This window comes from Eptesicus fuscus, chromosome 21 (assembly GCF_027574615.1).
Source record: "Eptesicus fuscus isolate TK198812 chromosome 21, DD_ASM_mEF_20220401, whole genome shotgun sequence".
NCBI lineage: Eukaryota > Metazoa > Chordata > Mammalia > Chiroptera > Vespertilionidae > Eptesicus > Eptesicus fuscus.
In genome coordinates, this window is record NC_072493.1 from 34,632,874 (window position 1) to 34,653,162 (window position 20,289).

Sequence of the window (20,289 nt, forward strand, 5' to 3'; positions counted from 1 at the left end):
AAGACTCTTGCACCAGGCCCCAGGGGGTCTGTGGGAATCTGTCCAGAGTGGCTGGCATTTCCTAGAATTTGTCAAACGGTGTTCTTTAAAAAAGAAAAATCATACTTTGAAAACATTTTACAAAGTGCAATAAGCCATACACAAATGGATAAATATTACACGCTTACACTTATATATGGTACCTAGAATAGGCAAATTCATTGAGACAGAAAGTAGAATGGTGGTTGCCAGGAGCTGGGGGGAGGGGGAGAGAGGTTACTGTTTAATGGCGGCAGAGTTTCTGTTTGGAATGATGAGAAAGTTCTGGAAATGGATAGTGGTGGTGGTTGCACAACATGGTGAACGTGCTTTATGCCACTGAATTATACACTTAAAAACAGTTAAAATGGTAAATTTCAGGTTAAGTTTTACCACAATTTAAAAAAGTGTTTACTGTAAAAAAAATTGCACAACCAATGAATGTTCATTCAAGTAACATGAGAAAATAATTTTATTTACACTGAAACCTCCTCCCCTTCTCCACAAAACAAACTAGTTTTCTGTGAGATTCTAATCCATGACGAGAGAAAAAGTCTTACTTCCTAACTAGCACAGTAAGTACTAAGCACCCAACAGGCCTGCCCTAAATAGCCACAGTGGTTAAAATAAAACCTACCCCCACCCCAAGATAACCACAGCTGATCTTTTGGTATCTATCTTTCCATCCTTTTCCCAATGCAAAAATGTGACATAAACATAAATATGTGAATTTTTAAAAAATATATTTTTATTGATTTCAGAGTGGAAGGGAGAGGGACAGAGAGATAGAAACATCAATAATAATGAGAAAGAACCATTGTTTGGCTGCCTCCTGCACGCCCCACACTGGGGATTGAGCCCGAAACCTGGGCATGTGCCCTTGCCCTTGACCAGAATCGAACCTGGGGCCCTTCCGTCCTCAGGCCAACGCTCTGTCCACTGAGCCAAACCGGCTAGGGTTAAATAGGTGAATTTTTATGACAATAGGATCCAATTGTACTTATTATTTGGGAGACTATTTCCCCCCACTGAACAGGATATTGTAAACGTATTTCCATGTCATTCTGTGTCATTTGTGGTGCTGCCTCGGGTTGGATTCTGTGGATGTTCTGGGATTTCTTTAACTGGCGTCCGTTATTGAACATGTAAGTTGTTGCCATGTTTTCCTGATCAGCAGGAAAGCTGCAAGTTCTGTTCTGGCACATATGTCTTTGGATACTTGTGAGTGCATGTTTTAGGGTAAATTCCTGAAATTTGGGGGTCAAAGGGCCAAGGCCTATTAGGGGTTTTTGTCTCGTCTTGCTGGACTACATGCCGGAGCCACACGTTGTTTATAGCTGTTCCTGTGAACTGGGAGATGCTGCTTGAATCGAGTGAGAGGATCCCCCACTGGCCAGACTCAGCCATGGGGCAGTCCAGGCCGTGGTACTGAGAAGGGGAGCAGTTTGGAGGGCCAAGGGTCCCCCTCTACACGTCTGAATCCCCAGAATATGTGACTAGGTCACCTTACAAAGCTTATAAAGCAAAAAGTGCTTTGCAGGTATGAGTAAATTAAGAATCTTGAGATGAGGAGATTTTTCTAGATTATCTGAGTGGACCCAATGTAATCACAAGGTTTTTATAAGAGGGAGTCAGGCCCTGGCCAGTGTTTCTCAGTGGGTAGAGCATCGGCCACACACAGAAGGGTCTCGGGTTTGATTCCTGGCCAAGGGCATCTACCTGGGTTGCGGGTTTGATCCCCGGCCCTGGTCGGGGGTGCATGCAGGAGGCAACCAATTGATGTGTCTCTCTCACAATGATGTTTCTCTTCCTCTCTCTCTCTCTCTCTCTCTCTCTCTCTCTCTCTCTCTCTCTCCCTTCCTCCCTTCCACTCTTTCTCGGAAAAGCAATGGAAAAATATTCTCAGGTGAGGATTAACATTAAAAAAAAAAAAGGGAGTCGTAAAGGCCAGAGTCAGAGGAGATGTGATGACGGGAGCAGAGGTGGGAGTGATGCAGGGCAGGAGCCAAGGAATGCGGGCGGCCTCTGGAAGCTGAAAAAGGCAAGGAAAGGGATTCTTCCCTAGAGCCTCCAGAAGGAATGCAGCCCTGCCAACCCTTTTGGACTTCTGGCCTCCAGAATTGTAGGATAATAAATCCGTATTGTTTCAGGCCATTAAGTTTACAGTAATTTGTTGCAGCAGCAAAAGAAGCTAATACATATCCCCTCTGCCACCAGGTCCCAAAGCCCCAGTGTCTGAGGGACAGTGGTCTCCCTCTGCAACCAGCAGCCTGATGACCTGAACATCACCCGCTCCCTTAACCAGATGCCCCCAAGGTTCTGCGCATAGAGGACAGACAGAGGTACCCTGCCCCCGCCCCCAGGGCCCACCTTTGACCAGACTGTGAAATTACCCTCAAGGGTTGGAAACTGGGACTTGCTTAGGGGTCACAAGGGTCAGTGTGAGGTGGTGCTATGACCAAACCTCAAGGTCTAGCCTGGCAGACCAGTGGGTTCAACACCCACTCCACCAAGCTCAGCCTCTCTTGCTGTGCTAGTCTGACTTGCCTTTCTGGGAGAGGTAGCCATTCACACTTTAGAGTGAGTGAAACAGTACATCTGGTTCTGGGTTCTCTCCCACCTGTCAATGTGGTGCTACTACAGAGTAGTAGCACTCAAATCTCAGGTTGAAACCCAGGGCTGGGGTAGGTAGTTCCCATTCTCATCCACTCCAGAGCTCACAGGGTCCCATGGGTCACTCCCAACCCTAAAGTGTCCCTCTTAGGCCTCCCCAAAACAAACTCAATTCTTGCCCTCCATAGGGAGTTGCCTAACTACACCTGGCTCATGTGTGTGACAATAACCTATCTAATAAGAGTAATATGCAAATTGACCATCACTCCAACACACAAGATGGCTACCCCCATGTGGACACAAGGTGGCCACCACAAGATGGCCAGCAGGGGAGGGCAGTTGGGAGGGACCAGGCCTGCAAGGGAGGGCAGTTGGGGGCGATCAAGCCTGCAGGGGAGGGCAGTTAGGGGGTGATCAGACTGACAGGCAGAAGTGGTTAGGGGCAATCAGGAAGGCAGGCAGGAGAGCAGTTGGGAGCCAGCAGTCCTGGATTGTGAGAGGGATGTCCGACTGCCTGTTTAGGGCCTAAACGGGTAGTTGGACATCCCTCGAGAAGTTCCAGATTTGAGAGGGTGCAGGCTGGGCTGCAGGACACCCCCCCCCCCCCCGCCCCGTGAACGAATTTCGTGCACCGGGCCTCTAGTGTTTAATAAGCAAGGATTCTGTGTCAGGTCCAGTGCCCCAAACTTTACCCGAGTCATTCAACGGAATCCCCTCAACCACCCAAAGTTTTATCCTCCCATTTCACAGAGGAGGAAACTGAGCCCTAGGCAAGTTAACTCATGCATAAGGTCATTCAGCTGCAAGCAGCAGAGCAGGATTCCAACCAGATAACAACTCCAGAGCCCAGAGCTGCCTGGCCGAAGCATTTCGTTTGGCTCACTCAGTCAATATTTCAAAATCCAGAGATTTTATAAAACAATCTGGATTTCTAGATTCTCTTGAAAAATCTTATTTACCAATGGAAAGAACTCACAATAGCCAATGCAGGAACAATTTGAGCAAGAAAATGAAGCAATATGGGATTCTAATCCAAAGTGTAAAATAAATATCCATGAGTTCACACTGATATAAAGAAATGATTGGATAAATAACTAAAGAAGAAACAAATTTCCAGTACAGAGTAATTCAAATAATTTATGTAGATTCTGTGTCCTCAGGAAGGTAGAGCATAACCCCTCCTTCCAAAGAGTGCAAGTAGAGGCAGAAAGTCACTTTATAGTGGAGAAACCTGCCTGACAAACACTCTATCAGCCAGGTAATCGAGGTCAACAACAGCAGCAATAAATCTTGTTGATATGTACCCTTGACATCATGTGATGAGAATGGCATTTTACCCCTGGGCTCTTCCTCCTAAAAAGTCACACCTAACCATGAGCAAAACATCAGACAAATCCCAATAGAGGGACGGTCGAAAACATCCCTGACCAGTGTTCCTCAAAACTGTCAAGGTCATTAAAAATAAGGAAACTCTGAGAAATGGTCACAGCCTAGAGCAGTGGTCGGCAAACTCATTAGTCAACAGAGCCAAGTATCAACAGTACAACTATTGAAATTTCTTTTGAGAGCCAAATTTTTTAAACTTAAACTTCTTCTAACGCCACTTCTTCAAAATAGACTCGCCCAGGCCGTGGTATTTTGTGGAAGAGCCACACTCAAGGGGCCAAAGAGCCTCATGTTGCTCGTGAGCCGCAGTTTGCCGACCACGGGCCTAGAGGAGCCTAAGGAGACATGGTGAGCAAATGTAATGTGGGATCCGGGATGGATCTTGGAATAGACAAAGGACAATATGGAACAACTAAGGTAACCTGCACAGAACGTGGCATTAGGTAACAAGGATGTGTCAAGTTGGCTCATCATTGGTGACAGATGCTCCAGGCTAATGTAGGAGTATTACAGTGCCCACAGGTGCCTCTGAAGACTCCCTGCACTCTCCTAGGCCAGGGGCTCCTCTGCCACAAAGGTGCATGGTTACCCTGGGGTGGGGAGGAGGAAAAGGAGCCACCTCTAGACACAGCAAGGCCCAGGGAACAGCAGCCAGAGAGCTAGGTATAAAGCTTGTCTCTGCCCAGACTTACTCAGTGGCTGTGTCCAAATTCCCTTCCCTCCCAGTGCCAGGAACAACAGTAACCCCTGTCTCCCTGGGCCCCTGGTAAGCCCTCAAGGACCCTCTGAGGGTGCAGTGGCCTACTCAGGCTGTCCAGCTGCTGCTTCTGGTGTGATCTGCTATTCATGAGGCCCTAGAGCCTGTTGTCTGCAGGAGTGAGTGAGTCGCCCAGGATCATTTGCCTGCTGAGGAGGGGGTGGGCTGGCAGGGGGTAGTGAGAAACGAGCATCCCTGCTTTCACAGACACCTGGTAATGTCAGGGGAGGGCACTCAGTGCCCTGTGGGGCCCCTCTGCTTGGCCCCAACCCCACACCCAACGCCCTGGGTCCCTTGCCCTGGCCAGGGATCCCTCTTCCTGAGCTAAGGGAAGAGTTGGTGAGGCCCTCCCCGGATAAGCAGCTGTAAGCAGTCATTGGCTCAGATGGAGGAAAGGATTAGATGGTTTCAAGGTCCTGGCCCTAGCTGCACCCCGCCTTTGGGTTTCCATTGCCCTGTAGCTGGGGATGGGAAAGGGGTCTTTGCCTTTCCTGGGCATCGAGAAATGGGGCTGATGGGAGAGGAAATAAGAGTGGTAAGAATCCAGCCAAGCCCAGCTGGCATGGCTCAGTGGTTGAGTGTTGATTTATGGACCAGGAGGTCACGGTTCAATTCCTGGTCAGGGTACATGCCCGGACTGCGAGCTTGATCCCCAGTGTGGGGGACATGCAAGAGGCAGCTGATCAGTGATTCTCTCTCGTCGTTGATGTTTCTATCTGTCTCTTCCCCTCCCTTCCTCTCTGAAATTAATAAAATATATTTTAAAAAAAAGAATCCAGCAAAGTAGGAGAGAAAGAAGGAGGCGAGGCAGGCTCAATAAGGGAGGGGTCAGGGTGGCCTCTGAGGCCGCTGAGACAGTGGGTGCATGTGGCTGGGAGCCCAGGCACCAGGCTGAGCTGCTGTTCCCAGCTCAGGAGCCCCCATGCCAGCTGGACACAGGCGGGTGGGCACGGGCAGGGCTGCCTGCCAGACACACACAGAGCGTCCTTTGAAAAGGTGGCAGCTGTCAGCCCAGAGCCCTCTCTGCTCCCTGTGGCCCTGCCTGCTCCCTCCAACTACGCCTTGCCAAGCACTGGGCTAGGGAAACTGAGGTGCACAATTTGGAGCCTCCACTCAAGGGATGGAGTGGGGGCAACCCTACTCAGTCGGAGCAGGAAGGGACCCTAGTTCATCGATCTGAGAATTGGGCCCTGGGCCTGTGGCAAGTCTCAGTTTCCCCCTTTCTTGCACATCTTGTACCCCTCGTTGCTGGTGGGCACTGTTAGGGAACCCTTGGGAGGAAGACGAAGACAGCCCCACCTCTTGGGGAAGAAGGCTGGAAGGCTCCCTCAAGTCCACTGGATGACCTACTAATGGCGGATTCTGACAGTGGAAGCTGAGGGCCAGATCTGGGTCTCTGAAAAAGCCCACCTGCCGTTGCTTCCTCCCTCTGTTCAATCCCCTTGGGCTTCCTGGCCCTGCACTCCCGGCAGACAAAAGAGCCTGTCCCCCTGGGCACCTGCCCCCACAGATTTCCTAGGGGGCTGGAGCTCTCCTCTCCGTCTGCCCTGGGAGCTCCTAGGAGCCAGTCTGCGGCCAGCCTCATAGAACCAGCTCTGTCTTTCCTCCTCTGGGTGGGCTGCCGTGCTGACCTTCCCAGACACTGCCCTGGCCACCGGAACCTTGACCTTGGTGCTCACTTATCCTCCCCACACAGTCCCTGGGCGAGGGACTTGCGGGGAGCCCAGAGCAGGCAGAAGGGCCCTGGGTGGCCGGTGGGGGTTACCTGGGTCTCTGGGCTCTCAGCTGGGGCGGTGAGAAGGGTTTCTAGGAGCCCAGCTCTGCTGACATATACAAGGACTGGGAGCCCGGCCAGACCACCCGGCAGGCGCCCAGTACCCTGGGCTGGGCAATGTGGGGGGTGAGGGTTCTGACCTCCAGAACCGGGTGGGCGAAGAGGAGACGGTGCGATTGGAAATGACTTGCGAAGTGAAAGGTGGGTAAAGGGTGGTGACCGAGCCTCTGAGCCTCGTTGGGCCGACAGAAAAATGCCGGGGTCTGTGGTCCTTGCCTTTAACACGGCCCTGGCGGAGGAGCCGGGAGGAGGGGTGTGGCACGCGAGGCGCATGCGCTGCGTGGGCTGGAGCCGCCGGACCGTCCGGCCGCCGGGAGCGCGCAGGACCCCCGGGCACCCAGAGAGCCGGACCCCGCGGCGGCGCTGTGAGCGGCGGGCGGACCGGACCCGCAGCCTGCCGGCGCCGCTGCCCCCGGCCCCGCTGCCCACCCCGGCCCGGGAGGGCGGCCAAGATGTCCGTGCCGGTGAGTACCGGACCCCGCGGCGGCCCGGACCGGCCTGCGACCCCGCGCCGCCCGCGGCGGGCCTAATGCGCGGGGCTCCCGGCCGGGGGGCTGCTCCGACTCGGGCTTTCTTGGACGGGGTGTGGGGGCACCTTGGGGCGGCTCCCCAAGCCGGCCTCTCTGTCCCTGCCTTTCTTTCCATCCTCCTCCTGGAGAGCCGGCCCGTGGGTACGTGCTGTGCCCTCGGGAGAGCCCCAGGCGGCCGGGTTAATAGGGTCTTTGTTGGCCCCCGGAGATCCCTGAGACAGCTGGGTCAGGAGGAGCCCGTGCTGCCCCCACCCCCACCCCCCAGGACTCCCACCAGGAGGCCAGGCCCGTGGGGAGAGGTCTGTGGCACTCGGGAGCCCCACTCCAGGACCGTGGGGGCCGGTGAGGGGGGGGTCTGTGGTGTCCCCCAGGGATGGCTGCCCTCCTGTGCTCCGGGGACCTCCCGGGATGGTCAGGCCTGGCGCCGGCCTGAACCTCTCCCGAGACACAGGTCCCCCCGGACGGCTTGGCTGGGTGGGGTTCTGTGCCAGCCGCCCCCCTCCCGCCCTGCCGCCCTGCCGCCGGCCTCCCCGCCCCCCCCCCCCCCCCCCCCAACGGCTGATGCGCTCACTTTCCCGGGAAGTTCTCCTCTGCCGCTGAACCCCAAGGGCGTAGGGCCAGTTCCCTTCCTCCCTCCCCACCTTGGGGGCTCCTCTTCTCTCCTGACACTCCCTCTTCCTGGCCCAGCAGGCGAGCTTGGGCAGCCTCCAGGCCGAAGCTTCACACTCAGGCCAGCGCATCTGGAAGCATCTGCCCCCCCCCTCCCCGCCCCCCCCCCTTTTGAAGGTGGCAAGTGATGCTAGCCACCCCCAGGCACCCGGCCCAGGTGCAGGCCCCGGCCTGCTTTACAGATGGACAGGCTGAGGTGGGGCCAACACCCAGAGTCCTCCACAGAAGGGGTGCTGTCTGCAGGCTGGAAAGCTGTGGCCTCCAGCCATTGTTTCCCTGAGGAATCAGGGCTTTTCCCTCTGACAGCATGGGGCAGTGGGCCGGAATGCCTGTTCACCTGGCCTTGTTTCTGGGACTGCCCCTCAGCTGGGGGACCCCGTCCTTATGGTGAAGCAGACAGTTGGGGCTTCCTGGCAGGGCAAGTGGCCTCGTAATTAACCACCATAGAGATTACTGGAGGAGAGATGCTGTGTAAGTGCAAAGCATTGTTATTATGGAATTAAAGATCCCAACTCCTGCCCGCCTCCAGAAGTGGTAATGCAGAGTTGCAGATGAAAAAATTAGGGCTTCCAGACAGTGCTGATGTGAATACCCCCACCCCCAATTTATTCTGGTTCAGAGCATAATTGCCTCGTCGAAAGAAAGAAAGACGGAAAATGCCTGCCAAGCCCTTCTCTCCTGCTCTGCTTTCCTGCAAGGCTCTGGATCTTTTCTGGGGCCCTGCCCTGACCCTGTGGGCGCTGGCCGGAGGGACCAGGCAGACCACCTGAGCCTGTTTGAGGGCCTAGGTCTTATGGAATGGGACTTGGGTCACTCAGAGCCTGGATGGGCCTCCATTTGGAAGGTCTGCCCTTGATTTGGTTTAGTTGTCCACAGTCACAGCAGAGGATGGCACCCAGACCCCTTGCCTTACAGGAGTTTGGGCAGCCTTCCTGGGCTGCGTACCTCAGTGGACGCATCTGTAACAAGAGAGGGATGGCAGGAAGCCCAGGGCCTGGTTCTGACTTGGATAGACCGGCACTGCTGTGGGCACCGCTGTGAAGACCTGCAGCCAAGGTCTGCTTGGCCTGTCCACACTGTTGCCAGCTCCAAATCGCTTCCCACCCTCCTGCCTGCAGCCACAGCCCCCAGGGACTCTGCAGGGGTTGGCAGAGGTCTCACCCTCTGTCCCCTATGTGGCAGGGCTGTCAGATCACCCTGGCTCTGTCCTGGGGCCTTGGGAAATGTGGAAGCTGGGAGGAGAAATTCATTTTTGGAGCAACCATGAAATGTTCGGAAAATTGCTTTCATGTGCTGCTAAGTGGTGAGGCCCCTTGAAGGCTTCCAGGCAAGCAGCTTGCTCAAGCCCTGCTCTTGGAGCCCAGAATGGTGACTTCCCATGTGGTACTCATGGACACATTTGGGTTTTAAGCACACCCGTTCATTTGGGCAGTCTTTTCCTGGATGGCTGACGCAGGCACTTTGGCCCACGGAAATTACAAGACGCTTCAGAATGAACTGGGAGGTGATGATGGGGAGAGAAGAGGCTGGGACGGCCTAGGTTGAGCCAGGAGTGACCTACTGAGTGTGAGAGCAGGAGGACCCTCCAGGGGTCAGCTGGTCTCACTGTCATTGGACCTGCACAGGGTCTGGGTCCCAGAGAGGGGAAGGCACACAGGGTCCTTCTGACTCTCTGTGAGTGCTCCTTCCTGGGCTCTGAACTCCACCTGGAGACACTTCTGGCTTGGGCTCTGACATCTGCCTTCCTCTTCAGCATGGCCACCGGGTACCCCAGGCTGGTCTCTTGCCTCTGGGTAGGCAGGAAGCATTTGAAAGGAAAACTGCTGTGCCACCCACCTCAGACCCTCTGGCAGGCACTGGCAGGAGTGACAAGGTGCTGGCTGCCCCCTGGCACTGTCTGGTGAGAGGGCGAGAGGCCAACTTCCAGCTTGTAGAGAAATTCCCTGCTGTCTGTTCCTGACTCGTGTTTCCTGCCTGTGAAATGGGCTCATCCATTCCAGCTCCTCCTCTGTTCCTTTATTGAGGGATGGGTTCTTTGAAGGAGTGAAGGTGCTGACGTGTGGAGAGTGACCTGTGTGCCAGGTGCTGGGCTCAGGGCTTCACAGGCTCAGGCAGGACCTGCGTCTTGCCAGGGTCGCATGGCCACTGAGAGACAGAGCCAGGGTGGGAACAAAGTTTGGCAGTATCCAGCGCTAGAAAGTGAGCATCATCCTGCGTGGCCTCTCTAATTGTGGGGATTGTGGCTTGTTGAGCTGTCCACAGAGGCCAAGTCTGCTGAGAGAGCGACCCTCTGCTTGTGGCTTTCCAAGCATGAGTTTGTGTAACCCCTTCGGCACCCCTGGGAGACTAAGCAGCTTGCCCAGGGCTGTGCCGCAGGGTGGGTCTAGCCCTGTGCAGCCCCAGGAGTGGTCGATGGAGATCAGTGGGCCAGGCATGGCACCTGGTTGAACCTCTGCCAGCGATCCGGGGCCCCTTGTGCCTGGCTCTGTGCCAGCCAGTGCTGTGATTTGGGAGCTGGCCAGGGAGTGAGAAGGCACTGGCCTGGACAGCCAGGCTGTGGACAACTGGAGGCTGGTAGGGTGGCTCAGAAGAGGACAGTGGGAAGAGGCAATGTCCAGGTCCAAAGTCCTCATTCAGGCTCCAAAGCACAAGGCATGCCCTTCCTGCCACATCCCCTCTTCCCACCCGGCCTTGGCTCTGCGCGGCCCTACCTCTGCGGGGAGTGATCTCCAGCTGCTGCCTTGCTTACCAGGTCGCCCTGCTCACTCTTGAGTGCTCAGGCTGAGGGCGTTGCCCTGGGAAGCCCTCCGGGACCCCATCTGTGATTGTGCCTTTATTGTTGGGGTTATTTGGTTGCTGTCAGGTTCCCTCACCAGACTGCAGGCTTCCTTTGGGTAGGATCCAGGCCTGCTCAGCTCCTCTCTCTCTGCCTCTGCCCCAGTTTGCCCTGACTGCCTGCCAAGGATGTGGTCTTGGGAGCACTGAGGAGTCCCCACAGACAGGTGGCTGTGTCCTTGTAGAGAGCTGCCATGTCAGCTGCTGTCCTGGAAGCCTTGTTAGGAAGGCTGAGTGTGGTTCCCAGAGAGGTTGCTCTAGTTGGGGAGGCTGTTCGGTGGCTTGAGGGCAAGAGCTCTAGAATGAATGGTGCTGGGTCATCTATACGAGTGAGTTTCTGAGCCTGTGTCTCCTCTGTATTATGGAGACGTGAACTGCGCTGAGCTCTTGGGGTTTTGTGAGAACTTGGCAAGGATTGCAGAGAGCACTTACTAAGAGGCTAATCAGTCATAGCAGCTACTGTTGTTGAGGTTATCATCTTTATTCCGCCCTGCTGGCTGGTGCAGTGATCAAGATCCACTCCTGGCTCCAGCACGATTCTACATGGCCTGCCCCAGTTTGCCTCCAGTGCCCCTTTCTTTATGGTCGGTGTGGTTCTCACCAAGGCCTTAGTGGTGGGATGACCCTGGCCTCTCCGCTGCCCCCACCTGCCTGCAGGACCCCTGCCTTTTGAGCCCTGGATAAGCCATGAGTGGGCCTTGCTTGATCTCACCCCACCGACAGAGTGAACTGCAGGTGGATGGCCTGCCCTGAGTGCTCCAGGAGTAGGCTCGGGGTTGCAGGCGGTGCAAGCCACCGGGGAGGTGCAGGCCTGTCCTCAAATGTGGTCTGCAGCAACCTGCAGTAAGAGGGGGGGAGGGCCCTTGGTGGGAAGGAGAGCACCTGTGAAGTGGGTTCCAGTACCTTAATGGAGGGGCTCATGCCTGCAGGTGAGGCAGGTGGGCCGCCAGGCTGTGATGGTGGCACCTACTGACCCCCACTTCCCACCCTGGACATAAGTTTGTGCTCCCTAAGATCCGCTGCACCTGCGCCTGTCCCCTTCCCTCTCTGTGCTCATTGTCCTCCCCAGCCTAGACCTGGCTTCCTTACAGCTGCTTGCTTTGCCTGCATCCTCCTCAAACCCATCGTTTCTTCAGCTTACTCTTAGTCACTGTTTGCTGGGCAAGTGTCCCCTCTTCAAGAAAAGGAAAATGGCGGGGACATGTTGGGGACCTCAGGAGAGGTGGCAATGGATGACCATTCTGGCAGGAGAGATGGTCACAAGGTTTGGCTCTAAGATAAATCCCTTTTATAAGGGGGATTAGAGGCTGAGAAGGCTTTTCAGTCATTTTATATTATTTAAAACCCACCAAGTTCCAAGAAGGATCTGAAGCAGATTATAGTGAAGGACACAAATAGTCTGGGGTCATCAAAAGATCCAGAACCTGTGTAGTGTATGGGGAATTTAACTTTAAGCTCCCTGGCAGTCAGATGGGTTCAGGATTGCATTACCTATTTTTGGTATCCTTAATACTATGTATTTTTTCCTCTGTGCTTTGTTTTGTTTTTACCAGTTGAAACTCTTGTACCAAGGTAGATTTTCCATGTAGTGAAATGGACATATGTTAGTTATACAGTTGGATGAATTTTGACTAATGTAGACCCCATGTAACCATCAAATCAAATCAAGATAATGTCTCCATCATCTCAGAAAGTTTGCAAGTATCCCTTTTTTAAAATCCTCACCTGAGGACATGCTTACTGATTTTGGAGAGAGAGAGAGAGAAACATCGTACACGTCCCGTCGGATCAGATCTGAAACTTAGACCTGTGCCCTGACTGGGAATTGAACCCGCAACCTTTTGTAGTATTCAACAATGCTCCAACTAACTGAGCCACACTAACCAGGGCTGTAAGTATCCCTTTATAGTCAAGTGTCCCCCATCCCCTGTAAGGTGACCAGTATTCTGATTTCTCGCATCATGGCTTAGATTCACCTGATCTTGAACTTTATATAAGTGGAAGCATATATAGTAGTAGTATGTACTCTTTGGAGTCTGGCTTCTTTCATTCAGCATAATGGTTTTGAGATTTTCATCCATGTGTTGTGTAGAAGTTCTCTCTTTTTTTTTTTTTTTTAAATATATTTTATTGATTTTTTACAGAGAGGAAAGGAGAGGAACAGAGAGCTAGAAACATCGATGAGAGAGAAACATCGACCAGCTGTCTCTTGCACACCCCCCACCGGGGATGTGCCCGCAACCAATGTACATGCCCTTGACTGGAATCGAACCTGGGACCTTTCAGTCCACAGCCGACGCTCTATCTACTGAGCCAAACCGGTTTCGGCTAGAAGTTCTCTTTTGTTGCTGGCTCCCTGATGCACCTATTCCAGTCGTGTTCCATTTATGAATATGAATTTATATATTTGTCCATTCTCTTGCTGATCAATATCTGCCTCTAGTTTTTGTATGCTGTGTATCTTTAAGTCCTGAAACACTAGTGTTGTCAGTATTTTACAAAACCTGATGTCCACTTATGTGTGCCTTGAGGCCTGGCCAGGGAGTTTGTGCCACCAAATCCTGGATCCCCTGCTCTGTGCTTGTTCAGAAAGTGGTGTGAACACGTTGCTGTTCACAGCCCTCCCAGCTGTCTAGGTTTGGAAACCCTCTTCCCAGGTTGCTTGTGGGGGAAGCACCTTATGTTTTTGAGTTACCTGTGTTTCTCCTGGGCCCCCTTCCACTCCAGAGACCCTGGTGGGAAGAGGCTTCTAGGAGAGCAGCAGGTAGGAGAGGATGGAGGCCTTCCTGGGAGCTGACTGAATCCCTCCCCACTTCCCAGATTCCTGTGCTCCCTCCTCTTTGTCCCTGGCTGCCTGCCAGGACACCCCAGCAGGTAGATACTCCTGGCTGCTCCTGCTTCAACCCTGGGAGGCCCAGCCACTCACGAAGCCCCCGGGTGGGGGGTGAAAGGATTGCTTGGGAGCCGCTCCCTGTGTCCCTCACACTTCAAGCTCTACTCTTCACACTGAGGGAGTTGGCATGCCTGTGTTATTTTTACACATCTACTCAAATGCCACCTCCTCAGAGAGGCCCTCCCCGCTGCCCCAGGCACTTTGTATAAAATAGTCCTCACTGCCATCCCTGTGCTCTCTGCTGTTCTCCTCCAGATCCCTGACCACCACAGGTGCTCCCTTGTTTATGCCTTCCCCACTCCCCACACCCCCCAAAGCCTGGAGTGTAGGTTCTCAGAGAACTGGATGCGTTTCCAGGCAGCAGTATCCTAGTGAGAGGAATGACCAGCACACTAATTATGTGATAGAGCCTGCAACCAGCCACTCCCCACCCCCACACGCCCAGGGGAGACCCTGCCCACCATCCCCTGCATTGGCTGTGGATCTGGAGCAGTAGGGCTCTGCAGAAAGATTCTACCTCAGAGCCTCCCTTGAGGTTTTGTTCTTGTGGTCAGGGACTAGGGGAAGCTCAGGGCACCAGAGCAGGGGCTGGGAGAGCAGGGCTCAGTGGAGAACACCCCTGCCCCCTGGTGCCTGGCAGGGTGGGGCTGGTGTGTGATGGGCAGGAGAGGGATGTGCTGCTGACACCAGGGTACCACTGTGCATCATGCACCATGCCTCAGTCCGGTGGCCTGGTGACAGGCAGGGCTGCTGGCAGTGTTAACCAGTGGTTCCCAACCTTTTTTTGGCCATACTCCACCTAAGCATCTCTAAAATCCTGATGCCCGCCTTGTGACATATAATTCTTATTAGGGGCCCAGTGCACGAATCCGTGCACCTTGAAAGGAACTTAGGGCCATGAGGCTGCGATGGGCCCAGGGGCGGGTCTCGGCCCATCCTCCATGCCCCCACCCGGTCCCTCCCACCATGGCCCTTCCTGCCACGGCCCCAGTCCCGTCTGCTAATAGCCCTGCTCCCGCCATCTCTGTTCCCATGTGCTCACAGCACTGGCCGCGCTCATACCTGCTGAAGGCATGGAGCGATTGGGGCTGGTGCCAGCAGCAGGTGTCAGCGGGTGCGAACAGCAGGTGCAAACAGCGGCTGCTGTCCCGATCCAATCGCCCCTCAGAAGCAGGGGGAGGCGAGAAGCCCTGAGGGGTGATCAGGGCCGGCAGCCTCCGCTCATACCCGGCAGCCTCTGCTCACACCCGGTGACAGCCCCGAGCAATTGGGGCCAGCGTAGGGCGTCGGCAGTGGGTTCGAGCGGTGGTTCCGGTGCCGGCAGCGGGTGCCAGCAGGGTCAGAGCTGGCAGCAGGTGCGAGCTCCAGGTGGGACCACTGTGCGCGGGAGCAAAGAATTTTTAGTAACCACCAGAGGCTCCCCCCAGTGACAGCGGCCAGCACCCTGCCTTGATCTGGCGCCCCCGCTCACCTACTCCACCATCCCGCCACGGCTGATGCCCACCATGTTCTGTGCTCGCCCCCTGGTGGTCAGCGCACGTCATAGCAACCGGTTGTTCGGTTGTTCTGCCTTTGCTTATTAGCCTTTTATTATATAGGATTATTTAAAAAATCAACTCCTGTTCATGTGGAGGAAGCCTAAAAGGCCATTAACTTGATCTGAACACGCTTCCAAAGAACATGGCATCCATGAAAGAGAAAAATAAAAGAACAAAAGGACAGTTGAAGGACAGAGGAAGAAATCATTAAGAAATTGTTTAAAAAATAATAATATGAAGTGATATGAAAAAATAGCAAATAAAGTTTCAAAAAACAATAGAGAACTGAAATGCATAAATATGTCACAATATATATTTATATACTGTATATGAGGCCCCTAGAAACATAAGAAATGAAAAAAATTCACTCTTAATAACTTATTCTCGAATTGCCCCCCTTAAAAGTCAAATTGCTCCCTCCTCCCCCGTGGATGTGTGCCCCACATTGGGAACCACTGGGTTACACTTAACAAACGCACAAACCGAGGCTCTGAAAGCTGCTTGACGGGCTGAGGGTCTGGGATCTTTAATGTTGTCTCCGGGGGCGAACGGAGCCTTTCTCTGTAGGTGGAGCAGGCTCAGGTGGTATGCTCCACAGTGTGGCCTGAGGAGGGAGAACAAGCAGTGCCTTCCCCGTGGTTGCCTTAGCTCTGTATCCACTCCTTCGTGTGTGCTCACTCCAGTGCTGCCCAAGCCCTCAGAGTCGTCCCCTCCTGTGACAATACTGGCTCCTTGACCCACCTATCCCAGCTGTGTGGCTGGGCAGCGCTGTTCTGCCCTCTGCACATCTCTGTGGGTCTTTGTAGGTCTCCGTGGGTCTCTGTGGCTGTGGGTACCTATGCTCCTACAGAAGCAGGCTCGGGGGTGAGGGGACAGCAGATGGCATGTGAAGTCACCCCCCTCTGACTGCCCTGATGTGCTGGCCTGGTTGCTATGGGGAGAAGCAAGAGCAGATGGCGGGCTGGGGCCGGCTCTTGACCACACCCTGTCCCTGCCTGCCCAGGCTGTCACCCCAAGCCCAGTGGCCACCAGCAGCTAAGCTTTCTCCCTGAGGACAGGGGCTTATCTTTGTGCCCCACCTTCTCCCACCCTCCTTTCCTTCAGCCAGGACCCAGCCTTTGCCTTCTCCCACCCCTGTTTCTTCTGCCAGCCTGATTCTCCCTCCAGGCAGTATTGAGGTTGAGGACGCCAGGTGTGTATCCCAGTGCCAAGGAGAAGGGCAAGTGCACCCAGGCCCCAACCTTCTCATTAGGATAGGAGAGTTCTCGCCTGCCTGACAGCACCCAGGAAGTTCCCCCACTGGAGAGTGGAAGAGGGGGCTGCAGAGGAGAAAGGGGGACTGAGGGTACCAGAGTTAGCACCCTGAGTTGGGTAGAGAGCCCCTGGGCCCCTTTCTGAAGCAGGCACCTCCCTATAGGTTCCCCTGCTGAGCTTTAATTTTCCAATTAGAAAAGCAGTTAAAAGAATTCGGAGAGAATGCTGCTCCTTCCAGTTCCTTGAAAGAGCCAGAGTGTGGAGGGAAGGAAGTGCAGGAAGGTGGGGGCACTGGATTTTCTGGAATCCAGGCCTGGATCTGGGAGGCCAATCTGTCCTCTTTCCAAACCCAGATCCCCTCCCATCCCTCACTTTGTCCCTGCGCCTGATCACTCCATCCTCACACCTTTCATCCTGGCCCTGCCCCTGCACCCACATCTCTGGGACTGGCCTGGGGGATGCAGAAGGGAATGGCAGGCTGAGGACCAGAGCCCCCCTGCCCCAGTGGAGGTAACTGGGGAGAGATTTGGCTCCAGGCTGTGGGGGCCCACCCACCTCCCTGCAGTCAGAGTCACCACTGTAATGACAAATGAACGCCTGGTTGGTTACTCCGCCCTCAAAGGTCAGGGGAGGATAGGAACGCTCTTTGTGGCTGACAGCCCTAACACCCGCCCTAAGAGTGCCTGCTCTGCTCTGTCTGGGGTCACCTGGGTGCTTTTCCATGGGGACACGCCTGGGTAGCTGGGTTATGGGTGTAGCTCTGCTGCTTCCTGGCAGTGTGAGCTGGGCAAGGCCCTACCCCTTTCTGAGCCTCTGGGTAGTGGTAGCTCTGTCCTAGCCCTCAGGGTGGCAGCGAGGACCGGGTCCGGGCTGTGTGTTAGAGGGCAGTTCTTGATGCAGCTGGGCTCATCTCTTCTCCAGGCCACCAACTGGGGTCCCTTGACACCCTCATCCAGGCAGAGCTGGCTCCAGCTCGAAGGCTGGTTTTGAGCTTGCCAAGGTGAGTGGCCAGCCCAGGGGGCAGGCTGAATTCGATACCCCGTGGCCCTTCAGATATATCATTTCTTCCTGTCCCTGGGGCTGGCGGCACTCACCTCCGGTCTCAGGAAATGCTTTCCTGCTGTTGCTCTGAGAGTCAGCCATCCGCTGACCCATTCAGCCACCTTCTGTGCTGCTAGGAAAACCAAAGCTTTAGGAGGGGAAAGGGCTGCCCGCTCTCTTCTCTTCCATTGTCATAAGCATGGTCTTGTTTGATTTTGGTCTTTGAAAGAGGCCATCCTATAGCTGCACAATATTCCATTGAGAGGCTGTGGTTGCCTTACCTGTCCCCTATAGTTGGTCATTTAGGTGATGCCTCACTCCTTTGTTTACAATTATAAATGCTGCAATAGACATTGTTGAGCCTAAAGCAAGAATTGTTGCCGAAACCGGTTTGGCTCAGTGGATAGAGCATCAGCCTGCGGACGGGTTCGATTCCGGTCAAGGGCATGTACCTTGGTTGTGGGCACATCCCCAGTAGGGGTGTGCAGGAGGCAGCTGATCGATGTTTCTCTCTCATTGATGTTTCTAACTCTCTATCCCTCTCCCTTCCTCTCTGTAAAAAAATCAATAAAATATATTTAAAAAAAAAAAAAAAAGAATTGTTCATAGTGCTGTGGGTCTGACCTGAAGAATAAGAGAAAGCCCAGAGAATGGGAGCTGGGTCCCAAGTTCTTCCCACTTAGGGTCTGGGATCAGCAGCTGTTCTCACCCCTCACTGTGGACACTTTAATGGACTGACGAGAACCAGTGTCCCCAGGTGCTGGGCCCACCATGTTCCCTGTACAGGGAGCTGTACTCCAGGCCCCAATGGGAGGGATTGGTGACGTTCCCTTCCAGCCTGTGAGTTCATCCTCAGCCTGGCTGGACATGCCAGGCTGCTCCTGGGGTGGCTGACAACCGTCTGGGAGAGTGCTGGTGCCTGGGCAGCGCTCCTGCATCTTCATGCACCAACACCTCCCCACGCTCCTCCTCATTAGAGTGGCCGCTCTCCTTCCTGTTGAAGCTCAGTGTGTGGGGGGTAGTAATGGGCCCTAATACTCAGCTGCCCGAGTGCCCCTGCCTTTTGATTCCTTTCCTGCCCTGTCCTGAGGTGCCACAAGGCAGTCAGGGTGACTGCTGTTTGGCAGCCCCACCTCCCCTCCCCTGGTTACCAGCTGTCCCCTCTGTGGCTGGAAGTCTGTGGGATGGGGCAAAGGGGCTGTAAACTGGGTCTTAACCTCTTCATCTGGAAAATGGGGCCAATTGTAAAGCCTGTTGTGCAGAATTGCTGTGGGCATGAAATGAGCGTGTGATCGTAGAGCCTTGGCCAGGCCCCACGGAGGTTGTCCTGGGGCTGTCAGCCCAGGAGGGTCTGCTCGCCTATACATGATACACCCCAACCATAGCCTGCCCAGTGGGTCCTGTCCTCCATGTCCCTCCCACGTAGGCCTGGGAAGGGGCATTCCTCTTCCCCTCCTTGTACAGTCGGGCACAGATCCTAGGGCCTTGATTCCAAAGCGGAAATGCCATTCTGGGAGGCAGAGGCTGGGGGGAGGGAGTTTAAGTGGAAAAGGAGCAAATTTTTGAAATGCCTGCGCCTGAGCTGGGTTCCCTTCCCCCACCTACCCCCCCTCCCCGCCCCCAGCAACCCCGCCTCCGGAGCTGCTTTAATCCAGCCCCAGAGACTAGATAGAGGGTCTCTTTTTCCTGTTCCCTTGTTCCCAGCCAGCCACCTCCTCTCTCCCTAAGCCATCTAGGCAGAGTTGAGGGCCAGGACTTTGGGGTCCCAGCCTATCCCTGCAGAGACCTCCTGCCTGCAGGACAGGCTTGGCTGTGAGGCCTGCCCCCCACCTCTCACCCCACAGGAGTGGTGGCCTGGGGAAAACCTAAGGACGCCTTCCAGACAAATGTTCATGCATGACCCAGTTGGCTTTGATCTGCTCCTTGGAACCTGGGAATGGGGTCAGGGTTTGGGGGGGGAGCACAGCTTCTTGTCTGACTTTGGGGCACAGCTGTTGGGAATACGCAGGAGGGGATGCCCTAGGCCAGCGATCGCTAACCTTTTGGACCTCACGGACCACCAGTGGTCAGTGGACCACCGGTTGGCGACTGCTGCCCTAGAGAGCTGGCTCTAGAGAGCTGTTTCTCTGAGAGCTGGCTCTTCTTCTGTGGGGAAGTGGGCTGTTTTGAGGGTGACGAGGGGGCCAGTCTTGGGGAGGGCATAGGGTGGTACCCATTTGTTTTGCTCCTGGAAGACTCTGGGTCCCATTGTGCCAAATCCCACTGTTCCTTACCCATCCCTTATGCTGTGAGTTCTGTCTGGTGGTTCCCCAAGAAGCTTTGAGGAAATGCAGATGCTCAGGTCCCCCCACATGTTTTTTCTGGAGGAGTGGCCTGGGAATGTGTTTTTTGTTTGTTTGTTTTTTTAATTGATTTTTTACAGAGAGGAAGAGAGAGATAGAGAGTTAGAAACATCGATGAGAGAGAACATTGATCAGCTGCCTCTTGCACACCCCCTACTGGGGATGTGCCCGCAACCAAGGTACATGCCCTTGACTGGAATCGAACCTGGGACCCTTGAGTCCGCAGGCCGACGCTCTATCCACTGAGCCAAACCGGTTTCAGCATGGGAATGTGTTTTTTAACAAGCTTTCCAGGGGACCCATGACCAGCCAAACTTGGGCTGCCTTAGTTCAGCCTCTTCACGTTACACATAGGAGAGGGCCTGCCCATGGTGGTACACCTGGCCTGGGTGTCAGATGTGTGTGTCAGGTGGAGGGATAGCTGTGGATACATACTGGCTTTATATATATTTTTTATAGGCCATGCCTTAGGGTTCTCTGCAGGGCAAAGCCGAGTCTGCCCCACTGCTTCCCTGGCACTGCGAGCTGCCTGATGGTGTCTACATACTTAGTAAGTGGCCCAGGATGTTGACTGTCTGC

The 20,289-nt window shown here is 54.4% G+C and overlaps 1 protein-coding gene across 2 annotated transcripts in view; it reads left to right on the forward strand.

Moving 5' to 3' along the window:
- Nucleotides 1–6,801: 6,801 nt before the first annotated feature.
- The window catches only part of BCAR1 (BCAR1 scaffold protein, Cas family member), a 35,301-nt gene continuing 21,813 nt past the window's right edge, over nt 6,802–20,289 (forward strand). The window contains exons 1-2 of one of the 2 annotated variants that reach the window (XM_054710451.1): nt 6,802–7,072; nt 7,829–7,905. In XM_054710451.1, the coding sequence (XP_054566426.1) occupies nt 6,802–7,072; nt 7,829–7,905 (348 nt within the window). The remainder of the gene's footprint in view (nt 7,073–7,828; nt 7,906–20,289) is intronic. The other variant, XM_054710447.1, reaches the window with a different exon arrangement.